Consider the following 21,971-nt stretch of genomic DNA (forward strand, 5'->3'; position numbering starts at 1 on the left):
TGAGACATTATATAATAACAAACCAATATGGACATGGGAAAAAGAAAAAAATCTTTACAGAGAAATTGGAAATATAATTTTCTAAGGGGTGATCCTCATAGTTCTGAATTAGGTATCAAATGTCAGTACTGTTTTGAGCACTGACTTTAACTGATAGCTAACAGTGAATTTTTGATGGTTGACTAACAAACTTTCAGATAATATAGAAATTACAAATGTTAAAACAACAACAAAACTCTCATTTATCTAGCTTTAAACTATAAAGCTGAGCATTTACCTGTAATATTTCTGACTCTAAAATAATGACAGTTAATTAACCTGGCAGTAATTGCAGTCTTCAAAGAATTAAGCACAAAATATGTACCATGTAACAGGCAAGCCTTAACTTCAAACAGCAATGTTCTTTTTTTTTTTTGGTACCAGGGATCGAACTCAGGTCCTTGTGCTTGCAAGGCAGGCGCAGAACCACTGAGCTAAATCCCTGGCCCAAACAGCAATGTTCTTAATACTTAAAATCAAAATTAGGCATAGAGATTGGGGAGGAGGGTAGATGAGAATTGGACTATGTAAAATAAATTAATTTATCTGTTTGCTTTTTAAATTAAAATAAACACTTTTCTTAATTCAAAAGTAGCACATTCTTATTACCAAAAAAAACAAAAACAAAAATAGAGAAACAAAAAGAAAGGAAAAAAGGAAGAGAGGGAAGGAAGAAGGGAAGAAAATATATAAATCTACTCACCTAAGATGAACATGTTAGCAGCTTAGTGGGAAGCCATTATATAGTGCAGTGGTAAAGAACTCAGGTCCGAGTTAGGATTTATACTTAGCTATACCACATGCTACTTTTGTGATTTTGAGTTACAACTTGACTTCTGTCTCAGCTTCCTCACCTGTAAATAGAGATACAAGGATGTTATCAAGATTAAATGAGATAAACTGTGCAACATACCTGGCATATGACAAACCTTCAATAAATGATACTTACCTCTAAGTACAACTTTCTGGATCCTTTTTTTTTTTGGTACTGGCGTTCGAACTTGGGACCTTGCACTTGCACAGCAGGTGCCAGAACCACTGAGCTAAACCCCGGCCCTGGATCCTTTTTGTCTTAGTATTTTAAAATAGGGGTATCACCTAGTTTTGATTTACATTTGAAAAGAACACTAAGAATCTCAAAAGATAGTCACAATCAAAATAAATTTTCCTGTGCCCACTTTTCTTTTTTTTTCCCCCTTTTCTTTATTGTACTGAAGGGAAATTGTGGATAACATTTATCATTCTTAAAATCAAGGCTGCTAAACTTAAAGTAAGAGCAAACCTTTATTTCAAAAATCAGATTTTTTCAACATTTTCCCTGAAATATTAAATGTTTTAAGCTCCTCCACATATATTATTCTACTTAATGCTTATACTTTCTTTTGAAAGAGTAAGACATTGGAATTATCTCCATTGTTTGAACTTATTCTTTTCTTAAATTAGTAAGAGTCTATTGTTATTTGTAAAATTACATCGTTCCTGTCTTCTCAACAATAAAATAAAAATTCCACTTACTTCTGTTATTTTCCTTACCTTGGTTTAGATACTACCATCCAGGAAATCAGCCAAACTCTAAACTGAGTCACCCTATGCCTGGCTCCCTTCTCCCTTCACCTTCCATGAATTACTGAGTCTTGCAGATTGTATTTCTTAATTACTTTTGGAAACAACCCCTTGCTTTCCGTCTTCATTGGTACTACCTTAATTCAGATTTGAGTACTGAAAGAGCCTCAGAGCTCCTCTTCCTGCCTCCCGTCTTACCCGGTGACCTCTGTCAAACTGAAAACTCTTCTTTAGCTACCCATTTTTTACACATCTACAGCATAAGACTTTTCATGACTGGCCCTTCCCAAACCAAAAAGAGACTATTACAAAACATACACCAAAGTACTGAACTTATGATGTCGAATGTACCATTCTGGGAATAGAATATGAATATAAATAGAAAACTGACATCACAAGGTCTGTACTTGGCAAGACAAGGCACTGTATGATCACAAGAGGATTTCATTCACGCTATACTTGATCTTGATTAATTTTTCTTTATCTACAACTGAGTATACTTTCTTAATGTTTGGAATGCAGCATTTGCATCCTTTGGATTGTCTCTGTTTCTAGGACTCCATTAGGGTGACATAAACAAAATTTGCTTTCCAAATAATTCCTACTTCTTCATGAAGCTGCCTCATTATTTCTACCTTGTTAAAATTGGGATTATAAATACTCTTATTTGTTTTTTGGTAACAGGGATCAAACTGTGGACCTTGCAATTGCAAAGCAGGCGGCAGCACCACTGAGCTGAATCCCCGGCCCAAAACTGGTTACTCCCTTACCCATCTTGTCAAAGTACTATATTCTATGTTTTTTGTTTTGTTTTGTTTTTTGTTTTTTTGTGGAACCAGGGATCAAACCCAGGACCTTGCACTTGCCAGGTAGGCACAGCACCACTAAGCTACATCCCTGGCCCCTGTATTCTATGTTGAATATTTGTATTATAATACTCAGTAGTATTTTTTAGCACTGATATTTCTTTTAAAGGTTGCTTTTTTCCAGAGAAAGGACCAGCATCTGAGTCAACCAGATGTGAGTTTGAATTCTGACTCTCCCATTTACTCATTGAGTGGCCTTTGTCTAATCTCTTAACTCTCTGAGCTACAGTTCCCTTGTCCATAAAATGTGGGTTATATATTCCAAGCTTCGTAGAACTATTAGAGGATTAAATGACATATTCCATAAAAAAACACTTTGTGCAGTACCAGACACATGGAAAATAATCATCTTTGCAGTCAGCTTCACAGTGAGGAATCCTGTGACTAGAATGAGATCCATTATACAGCCTTGCTTTGCTTCTTAGTGGTTCATCTATTTCGGAAAGCAAAAACACTTTCTTTCAAAATTTTGTTCCATGATTTAGTGAATAGACTTTGTTTTATTTTGAGACAGGGTCTTGCCATGTAGTTCAGTCTGGCCTTGAACTCAGGTGATCCTCCTGCCTCAACCTGCTAAGTGCTGGGTGTGCACCACCATTCTCAATTTGAACAGGTTTTGTTTTGTTTTATTTTGAGATAGAATCTATGCAGTTCAAGCTAGGTTTGAACTCACTATGTAGCCTAGGCTTTGAATAGATTTTCTAAAGCAGCTAGAAATATTCATTTGGTTTACCTCTGCTTTTCCTTATCAGATTATAAATTACTAGAGGAGAGACATGATGATTTAGTTTTGAATCCCAGAAACTTAGAAAATGATTGGCATATAGGCAGGTCCTCTAAAAACACTTGTTGAATGAGTAAACTCTCAGAAACTATTCCTGATTTTATCATCTAGATCAGAGGTTCTCAGTGTGCTTCTTCAATCAGCAGGACTGGCTTCACGTGTGAGTTTGTTAGACACACATTCACATATCAGAGTTTCTGGAGATGGACCGCAGGCAACTGTGATTTAACAAGCTATCCAGATGATTCCTATGCCTGTCATAATTTCAGAATCACCAATCTAGATGTTATTTTTCTTTAATCGTTAATGCCACCTTATACATCTTAAAAACATTATGCTGAGCAAAAGAAGCCAGCCACAAAAAAGTACATATGGAATTTTCCATTTATACAAAGTTCTAGAATAGGCAGAACTCATACACCAACATAGCCAAAACAGAATATAATAGTGTTGCTTGGGAGTCTGAGAGGTTGAGGAGAGGAGGAGAGAGGCTTGTCTGGGAAGAGGCATGGGGAAATCTTCTGAAGTGCTGGAAATTCCATCCACTTCATCTTAATGAAATGTGGATTACATGTGTGTATATTGAGTCAAAACTTATTGAACTGTATATTTAAGACCCATGCATTTCACTCTGTACAAATGAAATACCAACAAAAATTAAAATAAAATATCAGGTAGGGGAGAATTTAAATACTCATCCAGTTTCTGAAGTGTTTTCAAGAGACCTCTGTCCAATGATTCATTAGACTCTGGCCTCAAGCTCTTGATATAAGCAGAGAAGCTGGCAAAGATGTCCATTCCAGCAGTATTTGACTCTGGGTATTTTGGTGAAAGCTTTAAATATTTGGGAGGGTGTAAGACTTCTTCAAGAAATTCCTCAATTGCCAGGGATGTAGCTCAGCAGCACAGCGCCTGCCTGGTAAGTGGAGGTACTGAGTTTGATACCCAGTACCAAAAAAAAAAAAAAAAAGAAAAAAAAAGAAATTTCTCAATCTTGCTGGCATTGTTTTGATGTCATTGTTGAAAGTTATAAATGTCGGGTGGCTCCTGGAAGCTAAGTTCCGCAGGTCCACAGTCTTCCTTTTCAGGTAAACAGCTGTGACACCAACTATATGAAGAGCCTCTGCCAATATCTGCTTCTTCTTTGGTATACTACAGCATTCTTGGAGGGAAGGAACGTTGTCACCATGTACATTTTTTCTTGAGCAAACCATTTCACTTTCAAAGCTGGAGATGTAGCTTAGCATGCCCAAGGCCCTGGGTTCAGTCCTCCGCCTATCTTGAGTGATTTACTTCATCTTATTTTCTTCTATCATGTTGGGGAATAATGAGTCCATCTGAAGCTTGTGTTGAAGCAGGGAGGGAAGGAAGAGTCTGTACTGATGTAAGGGTTCCTCCTTTACCTTTTCTGCCTATGTCCTATCAGCAAAAGATATATTTTTACACAGTAATCTTAAGGTTGTCTGCAAGGTCCTGCATAATTGTCTTAACTCTTTTTCTACCAGTATTTATCACTGTAGTACTGTCACTTTTTCAGTCCTTCACCAGGACTGACTATTCAGTTTACCAATGGCATTTGACCCCTCCATTCTTGCTCCAAGGTGGTTTGCACTTCTTGCTGTCAGTTCTAGGATGTTTTTCATTCTTATCTTTCATCTGCTTAACTCTCAATCTTCTTGTTGGTCCATTCTTCTGCCTGTTCCTCAGGGAAAACTTCCCATGTCTCACTTTATTATATGTGACTATGAGACCTTTGTAGGACTGCTGTGCATGGTTGTGCAGGTTATTTATCTAAACATGGGTTCCTAGCTGAGGTGATAAATAGGCTGAACTCCAGTTTGTGCTTCACTTACAAAGCCTTGCACATGGAGCAGGGCTATATCAGCTGGAAGGAAGAGCACCTTTTTCTAATTCACCATAGGCATGGTGTGCTTGCCCAGCTGTTTCTACCTGTGGCAGTGCCTTTTTAAATATAGCACAAAGGTACCATATAGACTAGGCAGCCTTGATCCTGAATTTCCCTTCATGCAACAGTTGTATTTTACCTTTCTTTGGTAATTATTTGATTAATGTTTATTTCTCCCATTAGACATGAGCTCTATAACAGCAGGTACCTGTCTGGTTTTACTTATTATCAAGTCTCCTCAGAACCTGGAACAGTGAGTGGCATGAAGTGAGTACTCAGCAAATATTTATTAAATGCATGGAATATTTTTTTTTTCTGGGAATATTTTTTCTGGGAATTGAACTCAGGACCTTGCACTTTCAAGGCAGCCGTGGTGCCACTGAGCTAAATCGCCAGCCCCTCATGAGATTTTTTTTTTTTTTTTTTTTTTGTACCGGGGTTTGAACACGGGTCCTTGCGCTTGCGAGGCAGGCGGCGGAACCACTGAGCTAAATCCCCAGCCACTCATGAGATTTTTTTAATGCTAAAAGAAAATTAGGCTTTTTGAAGAACAGGACTGTGTCTTAGTTTCTCCTTTATCACACTCCCCCTACCCACCTGAAAGTACCATACTGCTTTGCATATAAATGGGATTGAGTAAATTCTTCTTGATTTTTTCTAAATGTTCAAAGAAGCCATATGATGTTCTTGTCATAGTATACTAGATCTACAAGCACATGGGATTGTATGACTGATGATGAACAGCTGCTATTTATGAAGTAGGAGAGACAAAAATATTGAATGAATAAGAAATAAACTTCAATTGAAATGGAAAAGATTTAATTTAGCTTTTGAAACTCATTTCCTCATGTAGAGCTTAGAAGATAATTAGAAGACAATGCCAAGAGAGGCTATGAATTTTCTTTTCTATATAAATGATTGTTCAACTACTTATTTGAAGCCAAAGGGTATTTATTACTGGGATTTCAATAGGCTAATACGAGATAGAATTTTCTAAAATAAATTTATTTTTAAAATTTTGGGTCAATTTTACAGAAAAGTGGCAAATACAGTATGAGTTTCTATATGCTCATACATTTTCCCTTATTGCCAACATTTTACATTACTATGATACATAGATCAAAATAAAGAAATTGAAATACATATATTATTATTATTAACTGTACCAGACTTATCAACATTTCTCCAGGTTTTTCCAGTTATGTCATCTTTCTGTTCCAAGTGAGGTCGTTTTTTGATGTTCATGGATGGTGTATGAAAAATTCTGAGGTCTAAAGACTAAGCTCTGAGTAGAATTACAGAACTTAGAGCTTTCCAATCTACTGAATACAATCTCTAGTTTGGTTTTGTTGTTGTTGTGGTTTTTTTTGTTTGTTTTTTTGAGACAGGGTCTTGCCATGCAGTTCAGGCTGGCCTTGAACTCACCGTGTAGCCCAGGCTGGCTTTGAGCTTGCCAAGATCCTCCAGTCTCAGCCTCCTGAGTGCTGGGACTACAGGCGTGTACCAACATGCCCAGGGAAATCTCTAGTTCTGTCACTTGAAGAACTGCATGTTTTTGGATAAACTGCTCAATGATCTGAAGCCTAAATTTCCTCCTTTGTAAAATATACACAGTAAGACCTCTCCAACTGTGGTGGTTCCTGAAATCCTTCATGATAGAATTCAGGGTTGAGAAACTTATGACTTCTTAATAGGTAATGATACTTTGATATATTCAATTAACACCATAAAAGTAGTACTCTAAGTAGAATACCTGTGATATTTTATATATATATTAAATTAGTGACAAAGACTTTCTCCTTTATGAAACTTCAGTCCACTCTAACCCCTTTTCTCAACTAGATCTTGTCCTTGAACCCTTTCTTCATCTTGCCTATTCATTTGTAGCAATAATTCTACAGTCTTCAGAGAGAATACCCCACCTGCGATGTCTGATCACCCTGGCCTTCCTTTAGCAAGAATCCTGTTAAATCAGTTTGGCAAGAATTCCCCTACTCCTGATATCTTTTCATAATTTCCCAACCACTAATCTCCAACTCTGTTCTTTGACTATAAATCCCCAGTGTCTATGCTATTCAGTTGAGCTTGATCTCTCTCCCCTATTATGATAGTTTTGACATATATCAAATTAGCCTTGAATGAAGTCTTCCTTACCATTTTAATGTTTTAGAATAAAATGTTCTTTAACATGAGTAATAGTGAATATAAACTAATTTCCATTTACCATTCCTGATTCATCAGAAAACAAACTCCTCCAAGTTGTAATAAAACTCTTTAAAAATAGTTTTGCTTCATTACAGATAACATGAATGCTGGAAGGCATTTTCCTCCCATAGATGTCTTTTATCTAAATATTCAAAACTTTTCTAATTTGATGACTAGAAGTTGACTTCACAGCTCCCACTGATCCTCAACCCACATGCAGTATTTGGATCTGAAATGCTTTTGTCCATTCTTTACTCCTGGAGCTACATTTCATAAGCATTCTCCCAAGAGGGGACTGTGTTTCTGCTGATGAAAATATCATACTAAAGCACATCTTACTTTCTTGGTAGCTAACTATCTGCTTCATGATTCTCTCACCAAATGAGAAGTGTTTAGAATTGTCTGGTACACTGGAAATGTTTGGTAATAATTTCAATTATTATTAAGACCTTAACTTTTTCTCAGCTTCCTCATTTTTTCCTGAGTTTTCATTAAAAATCTTATTCCTTCCTTTACCTTTCTCTTCTCATTCTCAATCCAGTTTTCTCTTTATCTCTAAAAGGAACAGTGACTTGGAATCTTCATCTGACAAAACTGATATTCCATCATTTTTTAAAAATTTCTGATATTCTCGTTGTAAAGGTAGGGTGCAGAATACTAGAATATCATAGATGCAACATTCTAGACTAGTTATTCATTGGGAGACATAATGAAGTCCAAGAGAGAAGATATATATACTATCAAGTGGATGCTCAAGAAATGTTAAATCCCAGCCAGGCTTGTAACCCAGAAATCTAGGAGGTTGAGGCAGAAGAATTCCAAGTTAGAGTCCATCCCGGGCAACTCCATTACTAAAGGGGAGGGAAGGCCCTGGGTTCAATCTCTAGTACTGGGGGGAAAAAAGAAAAAACAAAGTTACTCCTTTCTTTTCCCATTTTTACCAATGAGGACACTGAGGTCCAGAAGGAGTCGCAATTATTTAAAAAGAGGGTAGGCATACCTGTAGTCCCAGCACTTGAAAGGCTGAGATAGGAATATTGCTGCAAGTTCCAGCCCAGCCTGTGCTACGCATAGAGTTCAAGGCCAGCCTGAACTACATAGCTAGGCTCTGTCTCAAAAAACAAAACAAAAAGAAAAGGGTGGTGGTGGTGGTGGTGGTGGTGGTGGTAGGCTTATTGACTGCTGGTCCTTTAGTTATAGGGCTTAATGGCCCACCCAACAAATCCAGAAGGTTTACCAAGAGCCTTCACTGGGTGCAGTGAAGAGCCCAGATAGATCTAACTGATACAAATATTTTAGTAAACTATGACAATTTCGCTGCCTTTTTTCTAAAATGTTATTGTATCTGATATACAAAAAAGTTTAAAAATAAAATATTGCCAGTCGCTTAAGTCTCACAATCTCATCTCTTGGAAATAATCACTGATTTATGGGCCTTGGCTTTTTCTTGACTGATCACTGATAATCTTTTAACAGTCAAAAGAGCACTCGGCTGTACCTCATTAGTCTATATTCTCTTAAATTTAAGACATTTCTACATAAACCTTAACCAATATTGGCATTCGGTGGAGATAATCATTTACTGCAGTAATTATGCATCGGAAAAAATATTCGTCAAGAATTTGGGTAGCGTACAGAGACTATGATTTGGCAGCGCTTTGAAATCTAAATTGGGCTTCGGAAACCTGGTAGAAAACTACCTGGCTTGGGGAACAAGCATTCAAAAAGAGGAGGGGCTTGGAGGAGGCGGCTCCCAACAACCGAGCGCGAGAATACGCTTCGGCGCATGCGCACCTTTTGATGGGTACCTTCCATTTGTCAGAAGGGGGTGACCAGTGTAAAGCAGTGTACAGTGTGTGAATTGCTGTCTTCAAGCAAAAACGAGGCTATGAAAAGCTCCGTAAATAACAAGAAAAAGTTACCTTCCAAGTCCAATATTGAGGCCCTTTGCATACACAGCTAAAGCAAGAGGTAATTTCTTATGTTTCTCCCCTCCTTTGGGACACTGGTGGTCTAGTCCATTCCACAGACTTTCGCTCCTTTGCAGCAGGTCGGAGATCGAAGGATTGAGCCAATTGCGGATGAAAGGACTTTGGAAGGAAGAAGTGGGTGAGGGAGCATCCCTTTGAGTTCCGCCTCTTCTTTTCGAGGCGGTGGTGAGGAAGGGGGACATACGAAATATTGCCCTCTTAAACCAGCAGATCATACACCTCCGTGCAAACTGCCGAGAGGGCGGCGGGAAAACGGCAAGACGGCTGTAGAGAAAGGGAAGGAGCCAGGAAGCCGCGCAGGAGGGCGCGCGAGCGCGCCCCTTTTTCAGCAGTGTGGCGGGGTCGCACGCTCGCCCGCCTCGGCGGCTGGGCGCGATTTGCGACAGTGGGGGGAGCGGTGGAGGTGGCGGCGGCAGTGGCAGCTTTGCGGCAAGCTCCGGACGAGCTTGCTTGACGGCGGTGTGGCGGAGGCCCCGCCCGAGGCGGCAGGAACCTGGAGGGAGGCGGAGGAATATGTCCGAGAGGGAAGTGTCGACAGCGCCGGCGGGAACAGACATGCCTACGGCCAAGAAGCAAAAGCTGAGTAGCGACGAGAACAGCAACCCGGACCTCTCTGGAGATGAGAATGTGAGCACAGCCCCTAGCAGTCACGGGACTCTGGAGTGAAGTTTTAAGTTCTTTTAAAACTAGGCGCGGGGGCGGTCGGGCGGCAGTGGGGGAGGGAGAGGTGTCACCCCGTACTCAGGAAAACGCGGGCGTGCAGAAAAAACCGAAAACCGAGGTTGTCCCTGTGGGAATTTTGAGTTGGGGCTGGAAGCGAGCAGAAACTTGGTGCAGGAGAGTGGTTTAAGTGGTTGCAGGGGTCTAAGAGGTTTGCTCTGAGATCTTTTTGCACATGATGGGGGAGTGTATGCGCCTTTGGGGGACTTAGGGGAGATTGCGAATCTGAGATTGAAGTGATTTAAAAGGCATGTTAGAAATTTTTCTAAGAAAATTAGGAGTGAGCAGAGTCTGCTTCTGTTTAAGGACTCTTAAAGAAGTTTAGCTTCTGTTTAAGGACTCTTAAAGAAGTTTAGGGACTGTCACTCTTCGATTCCTATAGTATCTTAAGGATGGGAAGTATACCTCTTTGACTTTAAAGTTTGGGTGACTTTATTAAAGGGTATTTTGTCTCTGCTCCTGTCCTGTCCATGGAGATGGGGTGCGCCTGGGTGGCTGTTTGTCTGTAGGAGGAGCAGAATTGAGAGGATCGTCTCCTGACTTCGAGTGGGGAACCACCTTTGATTAAGGGGTCATTTCTCTTTTAAAAGCTTTTAAAATGAGAACGTCCTGGAAGACTTTAGATAACGGTGAAGACAGATGTAATTAGGTGAGGATTAAATGAAATGTGAGGATTAAATGATGTACAGTATAATATAAAGTGCTTAGAGGAGTACCTGCCCCATACTAAGTATTATACAAATGTTAATTATTTATTAAAATTATTACATATTTTGTGATCCTACAGTACTTCTGGCCCTTTCACATCCTTAATAGTCAGGCAGAGTATATTGAAGGTGTCAAACCTATTTAGAATGAGGAAAAATTCAAGGGCCAAAATAAAGTGAAAGTTATTATCATTATTATTATCTCGGTGTGTTTCTAGGACACCTGGGGCGTCTTTCGAGATATTTTAAAACGTACAAAATATATTTAGTTATATATAATAAGATTACAAGTCCATTATGAAATTGTAAAGTATGTTTTTAAGTTGCTTTTTAGGACTAGGGGTATAGCTCAATGGAGAGATCTGGTAGCATGTGGGAGGCCCTGGGTTAGATTCCTAGCACCTCAAAAAACACAATTTTTAAATGTACAAATATATGCATTTCTTTAGCACATTAAGTGAAAATATCTGGCAGTGGGTTTGACAGTAGGGCATTCCTAATTTGAAAATTCAAAAATCTCTAACTTTTGGACTATCATGTTGGCATTCAATGTTTTGGGTTTTGAAGCATTTCAGATTTCAGCTTTTTGGATGAAGGATGCTTAACTGGTAAAGTACATACAAGTAGTCTAAAATTCAAAAAACTCCAGAATCTGCAACACTTCTCGTTTCAAACATTTTGGGTAAAAGATACTCAATAAGTATGATATAAATTTGTGATTTCCATTGACCCCCCCCCAAAAAAAATCATAATTATAGTAACATTGGCATGTATGTCACCTTCACTATAATAAAAGTGCTAAATTTCATTTAAAAATGATGAAAATTAAGATGCAGGTTTTTTTCCCCATTTGACTTTACATATCCTTCAAATTCCATCCAAGACCTAATCTAAGATACAGGTTAGGGAAGAGGGAGTACGGAACATTGGATAAAAGTAAGTTCAGGAAAAAATAACAAGGGCAGTGGTTTTATTCTTAAGGTATCTGAATAATAATAAAAGGGCATAAGCAGGTGGGGGAAGAAAGGCTTTTGAGTTGGGTAAGATAACCTCAGCATTACTACTGTTAAAGTGAGTCAAAGATTTGAAGAATATACTCAAAATTTATTGTGTAATTTGCCATTTTATCAGACTTTTTTTTGGTACCGGGGATCAAACTCGGGACCTTGTGCTTGCGAGACGGAGGCAGAAACGCTGAGCTAAATCCCCGGCCCTATCAGACTTTTTAAGATCTGTAGAGTTGTTAGCTTATGGAAGGATATTTATGGTTGTGGTTAGTAAGATCAGGGGGTTCAATCTGGAGGCTTGTCTTTTGATTTAAGTTACTGTGGCAAGATTAAGGGACAAATTACTTTCTGAGTCTGTTCCTTGTTGGGAAAGGAAGTAAGGATAGTAGTACCTTACCTGTTGCACAGTATTCTGTACTTTGAGGACAAGGTAGGATGGGAGTCATCCTGGACATATATTAGACACTCAGCAGATAGTTTACTTTAAAGATAAATGAAAGCATTTTGATGGTATTACATTTCCATTTGATTCCATCTTGATTTGCCTTTTGGGAGAGACAGGTAAATTAAATGGTCAGAAGTAAAATAGACAATGTGCCCTGCTACTGACAGCATTTTACGTGGCCTCTTGATTGCCTGCTCAGTGGTTAGTCAGAGAGTTAAGAAGCTGGTGTATAAATGTTGAAGAGGTTTTTTTATTATTTCATTTCTCCCTTCTGTTAGGAGAATTTTTCAGGAAAATAAAAGGTAATCAAACATTATTTAAAATTTTATTTTATTTTATTCATTTGAAGGAACTAGGTGAATGTTACAACCAGTTAGCCAGAAAAGTCAAAACTGCCGCAGACCATCTGCAGTCGATGTAGGGTAGGAAGAGGAGATGTCCTGGGCCGGCGATGAGAAAAGAGCCTTCACAAACAGTGTTCAGGTTCCCTGTGAGAAGTCTCAGGGTCTGATTTATTTTTATATCTTTAACCAATAGCTAAGAGGCATCGGGCAGAATATGTTTACAGTTTAGGTTGCCTTAGCAATATCTAGTGAGGTAAAGGTTATTTTTGTTAAACAGTATATTTTTTCTAAGCTGATTCATTTCATTGAACATCATGAATACATTTCTTAAAATTACAATTGTCCCCTTATTTTCCCATACCTAAGCAGAACAGAATAACTTAATCAAAATCTCCAGAGGGTAACAATCAAAATCCCTATATCAGCGGGAGTACAAGCAAGATTTAATTAATTAAATGTCAAACTTGTGGTCACCAGCTAGTCCTTGAGAAACTGCATAAGGATTAATATAGTTTGCTATTAGCTCTCTATTTTTCTATACCTCTGTTTATCTTACCTAAGTGTCATTTGGGTTCATAGTCCATGAGGAGGAGATATTTACAACACTTTGAGAAATACTGAGTAACTTGCCTCCTTAATGCATTTACCTGTCTTAACGTTCTTTCTATTTCCCATTTTCCACTATTTCTTACATCTAAAGTCTGTCCTTTCAATCTCTTCATAAGACCCCTTTAGTAAATAGAATGTCAGCAATAAGAGAGGGAGTTATAGTAGTGGGGAAACAGAGGGGGGTTTTAGGAGAGGTTTCTTTAGAAGTAGATGAGGTAATAGAACTAAGAGAAACTGGAATTTGGGACTTTTGAGCCAGATCAGATTTCAATACATCATTACCAATTTGCCTCAAGGAGAGTTTGTTGTTAGTCACAAACACAGTGACTCCTGTGATCAGAATAACAATTATAAACATTATGGCAAGAAAAAATAAAACATGAGTGTACGATGTGTTCCACCCTTTCTTTCCCCCAGCTGGAACTTTGTCAAGCAGCATTGGAGGTCGGTTGGGCTACGTCACAAAACAGTACAAATCTGTATCAAACAAAAAGAATGTAAAGATGAATTACAAATGGAGAAAAAACTTTTTTCCACTGTGTGAAAGGAAAGCATCTTTGAACTTTATGGAGACAATTTGTGTGTCTACCATTTATCTGTAACTTTAAAAGAATTGTATCATACTTTAAAGAAAGTATCTGATAACCAGCAAGCATGCATAGTTTTTCATAGATACATTGAATTGTTTTGTACACTAGATTTTTTTTTTTTTTTGGTACCGGGGGAATCGAACTTGGGTCCTTGGGCTTGCGCAGCAGGCGGTGAAACCACTGAGGTAAATCCCCAGCACCTGTACACTAGATTTTAACTATGTAAATATAACCACAAGGTGGGGAGAAAGAGGGAGAAACAAAAAATGCTTTCAACCTGGGGATGCAGCTGTAAAATTTTCCATTTCCCATTTCCATAAGGATGAATTAGTTACACTAAATTACAGTTGAAGTATTTGAGCACTTATTTTGTGCTACCAATCTACTTCATTCCCTTTTTTATGTTAAATAAGCAGAATGTTCCAGAATAGGGTATTTTTCACAAAGACATTTCATTTTGGAGCCATTTGAAATTTGAAAACCCTCAAGAACTGTTTTATATATAGTCTTAAGTGAATTAATATGATTTTATATATCTTTTGACACTTCAGTTAATTTTTGACTTTCTGTAATATCATAAAACCAGCTTTGGGAAGCTGTAATTTAGAAATATTCCTTAAAGGCACTGTTTCCTGCCCTGTGTGCTAACAGATGTTAATAGGCATTTCATGGGGAAAAAAAAGTTCCTCTGGAAGGAATTTAGGAGCAAGTGCCCTGAGGTCATAGCTTTAAATAAATCTTTTTATTCCAGAGAAGACATTGGAATCTTTAATCAAAGGAGGTAGTGAAATCCTCTGCTAAGATTAAAAGGCCATTAATATGTCTTTTTAGACTGGAGATAAGAAATAAATTAGAAGAATTTTTTGAAGTTTCCTGCAGTCATTTGTGTATTTAGAAAAATTTTACTTTATGAAGAGTATCTAGTAATGCAAGAATAATATTTCTTTAGAACTATGAGGCAAATTTTATTTACAAATAGCAAAGAATTTATAGGACTTTAAAAATAATAAATGGTTTGTTATAAATAAGCAGAATCTGAGTAACAGGATTTAAAAAGTCTACATCTAAAGTAGGAAGGATTAATGCTCCTGCCTCAAATGGCCATCCATCCTCATCCTCCAAACTGAGTAGCAGTCAAATAAATTACAAAGACATATAGGTCAGTAAGATTTATTAGTCACAGTTTTGGGATGGAATCCCAGCAACCCTTACCTGCAAGAGAACAGTTAGGTTCCAGCATTTCATTATCAACAGTGCTTTCTGGGAAGATCTGTTAGGATTAAAAGACCCAGTACATTAAAGTAGGTGGCACAGGCTAGTGCCTTAAGCCAGTGTTACTCTTATCACTCTGGTTAGTATTTTGTTTTCATTGTTTTCTGAAATACAAAATACCTACAAAAATTCTAAGTTGTAGTTGTATTAATTTTTTATCTATATTTGAAGGCAAGAAAAAATAGATTTTCATTTTTTGTATATCTTTGGGTCTCAGCATCTTTCCAGTACAAAGTCCTTTGCTGCTAAATACAGTATTGCTGTTTCATGCAATTTTTTCTAATTTACTGCTTATAGGATGATGCTGTCAGTATAGAAAGTGGGACAAACACTGAGCGCCCTGATACACCTACAAATACTCCAAATGCACCTGGAAGGAAAAGTTGGGGAAAGGGAAAATGGAAATCGAAGAAGTGCAAATATTCTTTTAAATGTGTAAACAGTCTCAAGGTATGTACAGAAGACAGATTCTTTGGCCTGAGTGTTAAGCTTCAGAATTACTTCTCGGTGGCATACATTTTCAAGATACTGTCATGTTTTAAATATTTTAAAGTTACAGTGTTTTGAAGTTTTTGTTTGTTTTTTTGTTCTTGATAGTTTAAGCTGCATATTTCTGTCCTGCACATTTTGTTTTTTGGGTTTTTTGTTGTTTTAATGCGTAATACTGACCATTGCAAGCTGGTTTTACTTTATTGTTTCTTGATTCAAATAAAAGATTTGGGAAAAGTTCCTCTTCATGTCTTGGAGAAACTTAAAAAGATGAGCCACTTCTGGCACCAGTTACTGAAAAGAGCTGATGTGATCCATTAACTGAGAAGTCATTATAAATTCAAGCGGATGCCTTACTTTGTACAGTTTTAAAAAATTTTAACCTTTGTGCTTTATTGTTTTAAAAGAAAAAGGTATGAAATTTAAAAAATTTTAAAATATTATTTGAGGAAAAGAGAAGTAGGGTTAAGTTATTGCATTTTCACTTTATAAAAAGGATTATTGATTTGTTTGTTTCTTTGTTTTTGGTACCAGGGATCGAAATCAGGTCCTTGATCTTGCTGGGCAGGCAGCAGAACCACTGAGCTAAATCCCTGGCTGTTCTTGTTTTCTGAGACAGGGTCTTGCTGTGTAGCTCAGGTGGCTTTGAACTCACTATGTAGCCCAGGCTGGCTTTGACCATCCAGTGATTCTCCTGCCTCAGCCTCCCACATGATGGGATTATAGGTGTGCACCACATGCCTGGCCCACGGTATTTATTTTAGAGGTTTTATTTTATATGTCCATTTTCTGCTTTTTAAAATTTGGGTTTATTTTTCCTGAGGAAAAATACCCATTATCTCATACATATGTAAGCTAAAACCTTTTCTAAATATCTAATATACCTTTTTAGGTTAAGTTCAGGAAACATAAGAAGCTTTGGCTGGGCTGGGGGTGTAGCTTAGTGGTAGAGCACTTGCCTAGTATGTGTGAGGCCCTAGGTTCAATCCCTAGCACTGCAAAAAAAAAAAAGCTGTGGCTACATGGCATTTACTTGTCTAGGAAGCAAAAATTAAATGCTCAGTGTTTAAATTATCTCCTGTAAAAGGAGTCTTATTATAAATAAGACTAACGCAATCTTATAAATATTTCTCATTAATATCTATTTATTTTTAATTTATTAGTTTTAGATGCTATATCTGGAAGATATTTTAACTGCCATTTAAACATTTCAAAAGCCAAAACATGTGGCTTTTTAAATGATAAGAAAATGAAAGTTGTTCAACTTTAAAAGTGAAAACGGTGCCTTAAAGTGAATCTAAAAGTTAGTGTTACATGCCAGGAGGTTGCCAGTAAAGTACCAAAGCTGAAAAATAACTCTGTAAACAAAGTGAATAATCTTACCTTTTGCTCTCTCCTTGTGTGTCTGTGAAGGTATAGTCCATTCCCTCCAAAATTCAGTTACTCCATTGTTCATTTACTCTTGTTCATTATAAAAGTTATTGGGTTATTTTTCTTTGAAGACCCAAATTCAAGATTAATTACAGTTATTTCTATGGAAGAAAGAGAAAGTGGTGATTTGAATGGAGTCTAATATGGTTCACTTTACAAGGGAGAAATTAAACTTAAAAGTGATATAGCCAAAGAAGCTATATTACCTCTTTAAGGCTATTTGCTAGTTTTCTATTCCAGATTGTAGTGTCTTCATGGCCTAAGTGGTTAACTTTATCTACCAAAATAACCCAATTTATTATGATTTAGAATATGGTGGGGTTTAAGAAAATAAAAGGCAGTATCAAAGTGTTTTCATAGGTAAGTAATTATCTGTGATCTAAGTCTTTGTTATAAAACTTTATCAGACACAGTATTTTAATATGTGAAAACTGATCTAGTAGATATATTTCAGTTTTATTGTCAAAAGTTAGCTTTTGTTTGATACTCAAGATAATAGATTGAATTTTGGAGAAAGACGGGTTAAGGTTAGTTTACTAAAGTTTTTTGGTTTCTAAGATATTAAATTTTCTTATTTCATGATTATTTTGTAGGAAGATCATAACCAGCCATTGTTTGGAGTACAATTTAACTGGCACAGTAAAGAAGGAGATCCATTAGTATTTGCAACTGTAGGAAGCAACAGAGTGAGTGATAAGGGGTCTTCTTGGCATTTGGCTTGATTGTTGAATATGTTGATATGATACTGAAATGGAATGGTTTTGAAGGAAATTTTGTATAGCGATATGATTCTTTTGTATAAAAGGGATGCTTTCAAGAAATTGTCAAGTTAAAACTTTATGGCTAGGAAGTACCTCTGTTATTCCCAGTTGTTAATGAAACAGGCTTTGTATTTTTCTTCATAAATATTAACTTTGAATAGTGGAGAGAATTGGCTTTTTTAAAAGGATTTTTATTATTCATCATTCAAATAGGGTAAGTCTGATTTTTTAAACAGGTAATTAATGACTTTACAAATTAAAACTAATCTAGTGGATTTTAAAAATAGTTTTAAAAGTGTTTTAATTATTCACAATAAACATTTGAGTTTGCTTTTTAAGGAAGCCAAAAGTACCGAATCTTGAACTGAGAGAAGTGGATCAAGAGAACTGTTCTGGACATTTTAGCATAAATCATTAGTTTTTACTTAAACAAGGGGTGGATGGATTGCAAAGATTTATTTATTTCTTATTACTTCTAAATAAGTGGAGAACAGGAAGATTCCCTCATGTTTTCCAGGGAGAATGAATAGAGCAGAAATATATTAATATATTCAGAGAAAGAAATATGGAGAAAATAGATTAATTGGATGTGGTTTGTCAACAAAAGTCACTTCCACCACCCTCAGCTCAAAGGGGAAAAGGTGAATCTGGGAAATGTTCTATAACTTAGTTAAGTGAATTAAATTTTATGCTTCTTTTGTTATTGTGCTAAAATTCTTAGAGAAGCGAAAGATCATGATTTTTAATGTATACCACTGGTTTCCTATATTTGTTTCTGTTTCCTCCTGTTTTTGTTCTGTTTAAGTTAAAATTAACTTGGTAACAGGAGTTGCAAGTTCAATATTTTTCAAATGGCAGCATTTTCCTGAGCTTACTTCTTTCTTTTTTCTTTTTTTTTTTTTTTTTCCTTTTCTAATACTTTAAGAATTATAGAAACACATACTATCAATTCTGGGCCAAATTATAGAAATACATACTGCCAAATCCTTCCTTTATGTGTTTTCTAAAATGTAAAATTTGGCTTTAGGTAGTGTTTTCCCAGGTGCTCCTTTAAGGAATTTTAATTGTATTTAAGGCACTAGTGCTTTTACTGTTTGACAAAGTTGAAATTCTAAATATTTGAAAGTTAACCACTGAAGTTTGTTTGATTTTTTTTTTTTCTCTTTCTTTCTCTGAGGCCCTGTCTGGCTATGTAGTTTGGGCTGGCCTTGATCTAGCCTGGCTGGCCTCTCCTCCTGCCTCAGCCTCCCAAGTGCTGGGATCACAGGCGTGTGCCACCATGCCCAGCCCAACCACTGAAGTTGCTAACATTCAGTAATAGCTTTTCTTAGCTTTCAGCTGAACTGTACATTGTATGATGTGCAACTTAGTTCCCAAATTCTTTGAAAAATAACAATTTATAGGAAAAGTGATAAAATTTCAAGAACAAATTGAGGTTTGTTTTTTTTTTTCCAGCTGGCAGTGTAGCCCATTAATTAAATTTGAATCTACCTTTTTAAACATTAAACCTAATGTTATAATACTTCACCACCTTGGCCATGATAGTACTAGAATCGGTAAGATTTGTCCTCCCATATCCTTAGTGCAGTGTTCTGAGCCCTCTAACAAAAGTAATCCCTATTATTTAAAGTGACATTGAAGGCGTTAAATAGTTTGAATTATAAAGTCTTACTTGTGCAGAATTATCTTGTAAGACATAACCCAGTTAGCCATATAAAAATATTTTTCAGAATATTAATGTGGAGGATATTATTTTATGAATAGTGATGGATAATATACCAGATATTTATAGCATTCTAATATGGTCTTACTACATTTTAACAGGGTTTTGTTAATGACTAAGGTATAAGAAAAATGGAAAGAAATTTATAAAAGTAGTGTTACAAAATTGTGTATAATGTGTATATTTTTAATTTTTTTTTTTTGGTACCGGGGATTGAACTCAGGTCCTTGAGCTTTTGAGGCAGGCAATGGAAATACATGAAAAAGTTATTATTTGATCAACTGTGTCCAAGAAAAAAAAATTCATTGTTGGGCAAATGGTAGACTTTTTTTTATATGTTATTAATGATTTGTAACTATCTAAAGACTTTATTTATAACTGATACATAAGATCATAAAAAATTGTATGTATTTATGGGATGTCAGGTGATGTTTTGATCCATGTATACACTGTGTAACGTTTAAGGTAAATATATCTGTCTCCTCAAATATCTATCATTTCTTTATGGTGCCAGATTCTTTTGTTAAGAATTTCTTTAAAAAACCATAAATTACAATTACTTAAGGGTTTTTACTTTTACTCACTTTGAAAATTTGGTGGAGTTATATGGATGAAATATACATTTAAATAATCGGAAGTAGAAACTTGTTACTAGAATTCTTAATGTACTCTGGGTATTGTGTAGAATGTGTTAGGTTTTATAATGACTTTGTGAATTTGTAGGCTTAAAGGAGCTAAAAGCACTAGATTCTGTTGTATACTTAAGATATACAGTGATTGTGACTAGAATGTTTAAAAGTCAATGGGTTTCTGTACTTGAGATGAAATTCACTGTATTTTTGTTTTTATTAGGTTACCCTATATGAATGTCATTCACAAGGAGAAATCAGGTTATTGCAATCTTACGTGGATGCTGATGTATCCTTTCCTGGGTTTTTAATATCTTTGGTCAAAGATGTTTACTTTGTGAAGTATACCAAAACTTCTCTAAATTAATTTCCCAAAGTTACTGCCCTTCCTGAACTATAGCGCTGTTCCTTCGATGTCACTGTCACCCAAGGGAATTCTTGTATCTAGTTTTCCTGATGCTTAGAAATCCGTGGGGTGGATGTGGTTTGTAGTACAAGTGACTGAAAGTAGGAGCATTGGAAATCCAGTAATAGAAAATATTAGTGGAGACCAGTTAAAAATGTCAGTTTCTTTGACCTTGCCTAGAATTTTATAATTTTTTTTTTTCGGTATAGGGAATTGAACTCAGGCCCTTGTGCTTGCGAGGCAGGTGGTGGCACCACTGAGCTGAATCCCCAGCCCTTTTAATGTAGTTTTAATGATCAACTTGAGGTGATTAGAAGCTGTGCCTGGCATTCATTCCAAATATTTGATCAATAAAACCTTGATGGAAAAAATAAATGTGCAATTTAGGGAATAAAAATTGCATAATGTGCTTTACAAAGAAAAGGAAAAATTGCAAAATGTGAGTTATAAACAAAAGGAGAAAAATGTAAAAGCCAGAGTAATAAAAGCTGGGCAATAAGATGTTTCTTTCTGATTCATTTGAAAAATTTAGCGAACAAGGACATTCAGTCTTCTAGATGATATGGAAAGGAGTGAATTGTTGCCATATTAGGAATATCTCACACAGAAGGGAGAAAATGGAATTGTTATTTATTTTTATTTACAAATTGATAGCACAGTGGCACCTCAAGGCTAGCTACCTGGTTTTATAAATAGTTTAATTGTAACAACCACGCCTATTTGTTTACATATTGTCTGCAGCTGTTTTGACACTACTAAATAGTTTACCAAATAGTAAACACTATTGAAAAACAAATTATTTCTTAACTGTGGCATTTCTTAGGCCGATGAAAATTTTTATACTTGTGCATGGACCTATGATAGCAATACAAGTCATCCTTTGCTGGCTGTAGCTGGATCTAGAGGCATAATAAGGATAATTAATCCCATAACAATGCAGTGTATAAAGGTGAGTTTTCTGGTTAAATTGTAGAACTGCTTTTGAATGCATACCTGTGAAAACCATGTTGAATTTAAAACTAATGGAATCAGTAACTGTACAATTTCTGATTTGATTTGTACCTTGTTTATTACTTCTTTTTTAGACAGGTCTTTTGAGGCCTTTATGACATTTGGGTAATATAAATTAAGGAACAGGTGGGAAAATATTAATATTTGTAGTGTTTTCTTTTTAAGTCATTTCTTTCCTTGCTTTGCTTTGAAAGGCTTTAAATGAAGAATAGCAGGTTTTCCAAGACACCCAAGCTGGTAGTTATAGATTCAAGGGCATCTTGTAGTGAACTGTAAGGTAGAACCTAGGCTAGGATATTGATATGAAGACAGATTTTACAAATCACTTTAATTGACTCTTTTTAATCCTGGGGCACAATAGAATCACCTGAGGATATTTTAAATGCTACTCTTGAGTCTCTGCCAGTCCAAGTGCAGTCAGATTGTCTATAGTGGAACTTGAGCATTTTTTTTTCTTCAGGTTCTTGGGCAGT

At 36.3% G+C, this 21,971-nt stretch overlaps 1 protein-coding gene and 1 long non-coding RNA gene across 2 annotated transcripts in view; one reads left to right on the forward strand and one right to left on the reverse strand.

Moving 5' to 3' along the window:
* Positions 1 to 770: 770 nt before the first annotated feature.
* Positions 771 to 9,723, reverse strand: LOC101705150 (uncharacterized). Its single transcript, XR_002390363.2, has 2 exons — positions 9,286 to 9,723; positions 771 to 893 (listed from the first exon to the last, which is right to left on the reverse strand). It is a non-coding gene; the product is annotated as an uncharacterized LOC101705150 (long non-coding RNA).
* The window catches only part of Eed (embryonic ectoderm development), a 32,768-nt gene continuing 20,517 nt past the window's right edge, over positions 9,721 to 21,971 (forward strand). The window contains exons 1-5 of the mRNA XM_004868230.4: positions 9,721 to 9,981; positions 15,346 to 15,498; positions 17,562 to 17,654; positions 20,305 to 20,370; positions 21,311 to 21,436. Of these exons, the coding sequence (XP_004868287.1) occupies positions 9,868 to 9,981; positions 15,346 to 15,498; positions 17,562 to 17,654; positions 20,305 to 20,370; positions 21,311 to 21,436 (552 nt within the window). The 5' untranslated portion in view covers positions 9,721 to 9,867. The remainder of the gene's footprint in view (positions 9,982 to 15,345; positions 15,499 to 17,561; positions 17,655 to 20,304; positions 20,371 to 21,310; positions 21,437 to 21,971) is intronic.

Source organism: Heterocephalus glaber, unplaced genomic scaffold, assembly GCF_053883595.1.
Source record: "Heterocephalus glaber isolate CG9 unplaced genomic scaffold, H.glaber_assembly_v1.0 deba00001429, whole genome shotgun sequence".
Taxonomy (NCBI): Eukaryota; Metazoa; Chordata; class Mammalia; order Rodentia; family Bathyergidae; genus Heterocephalus; species Heterocephalus glaber.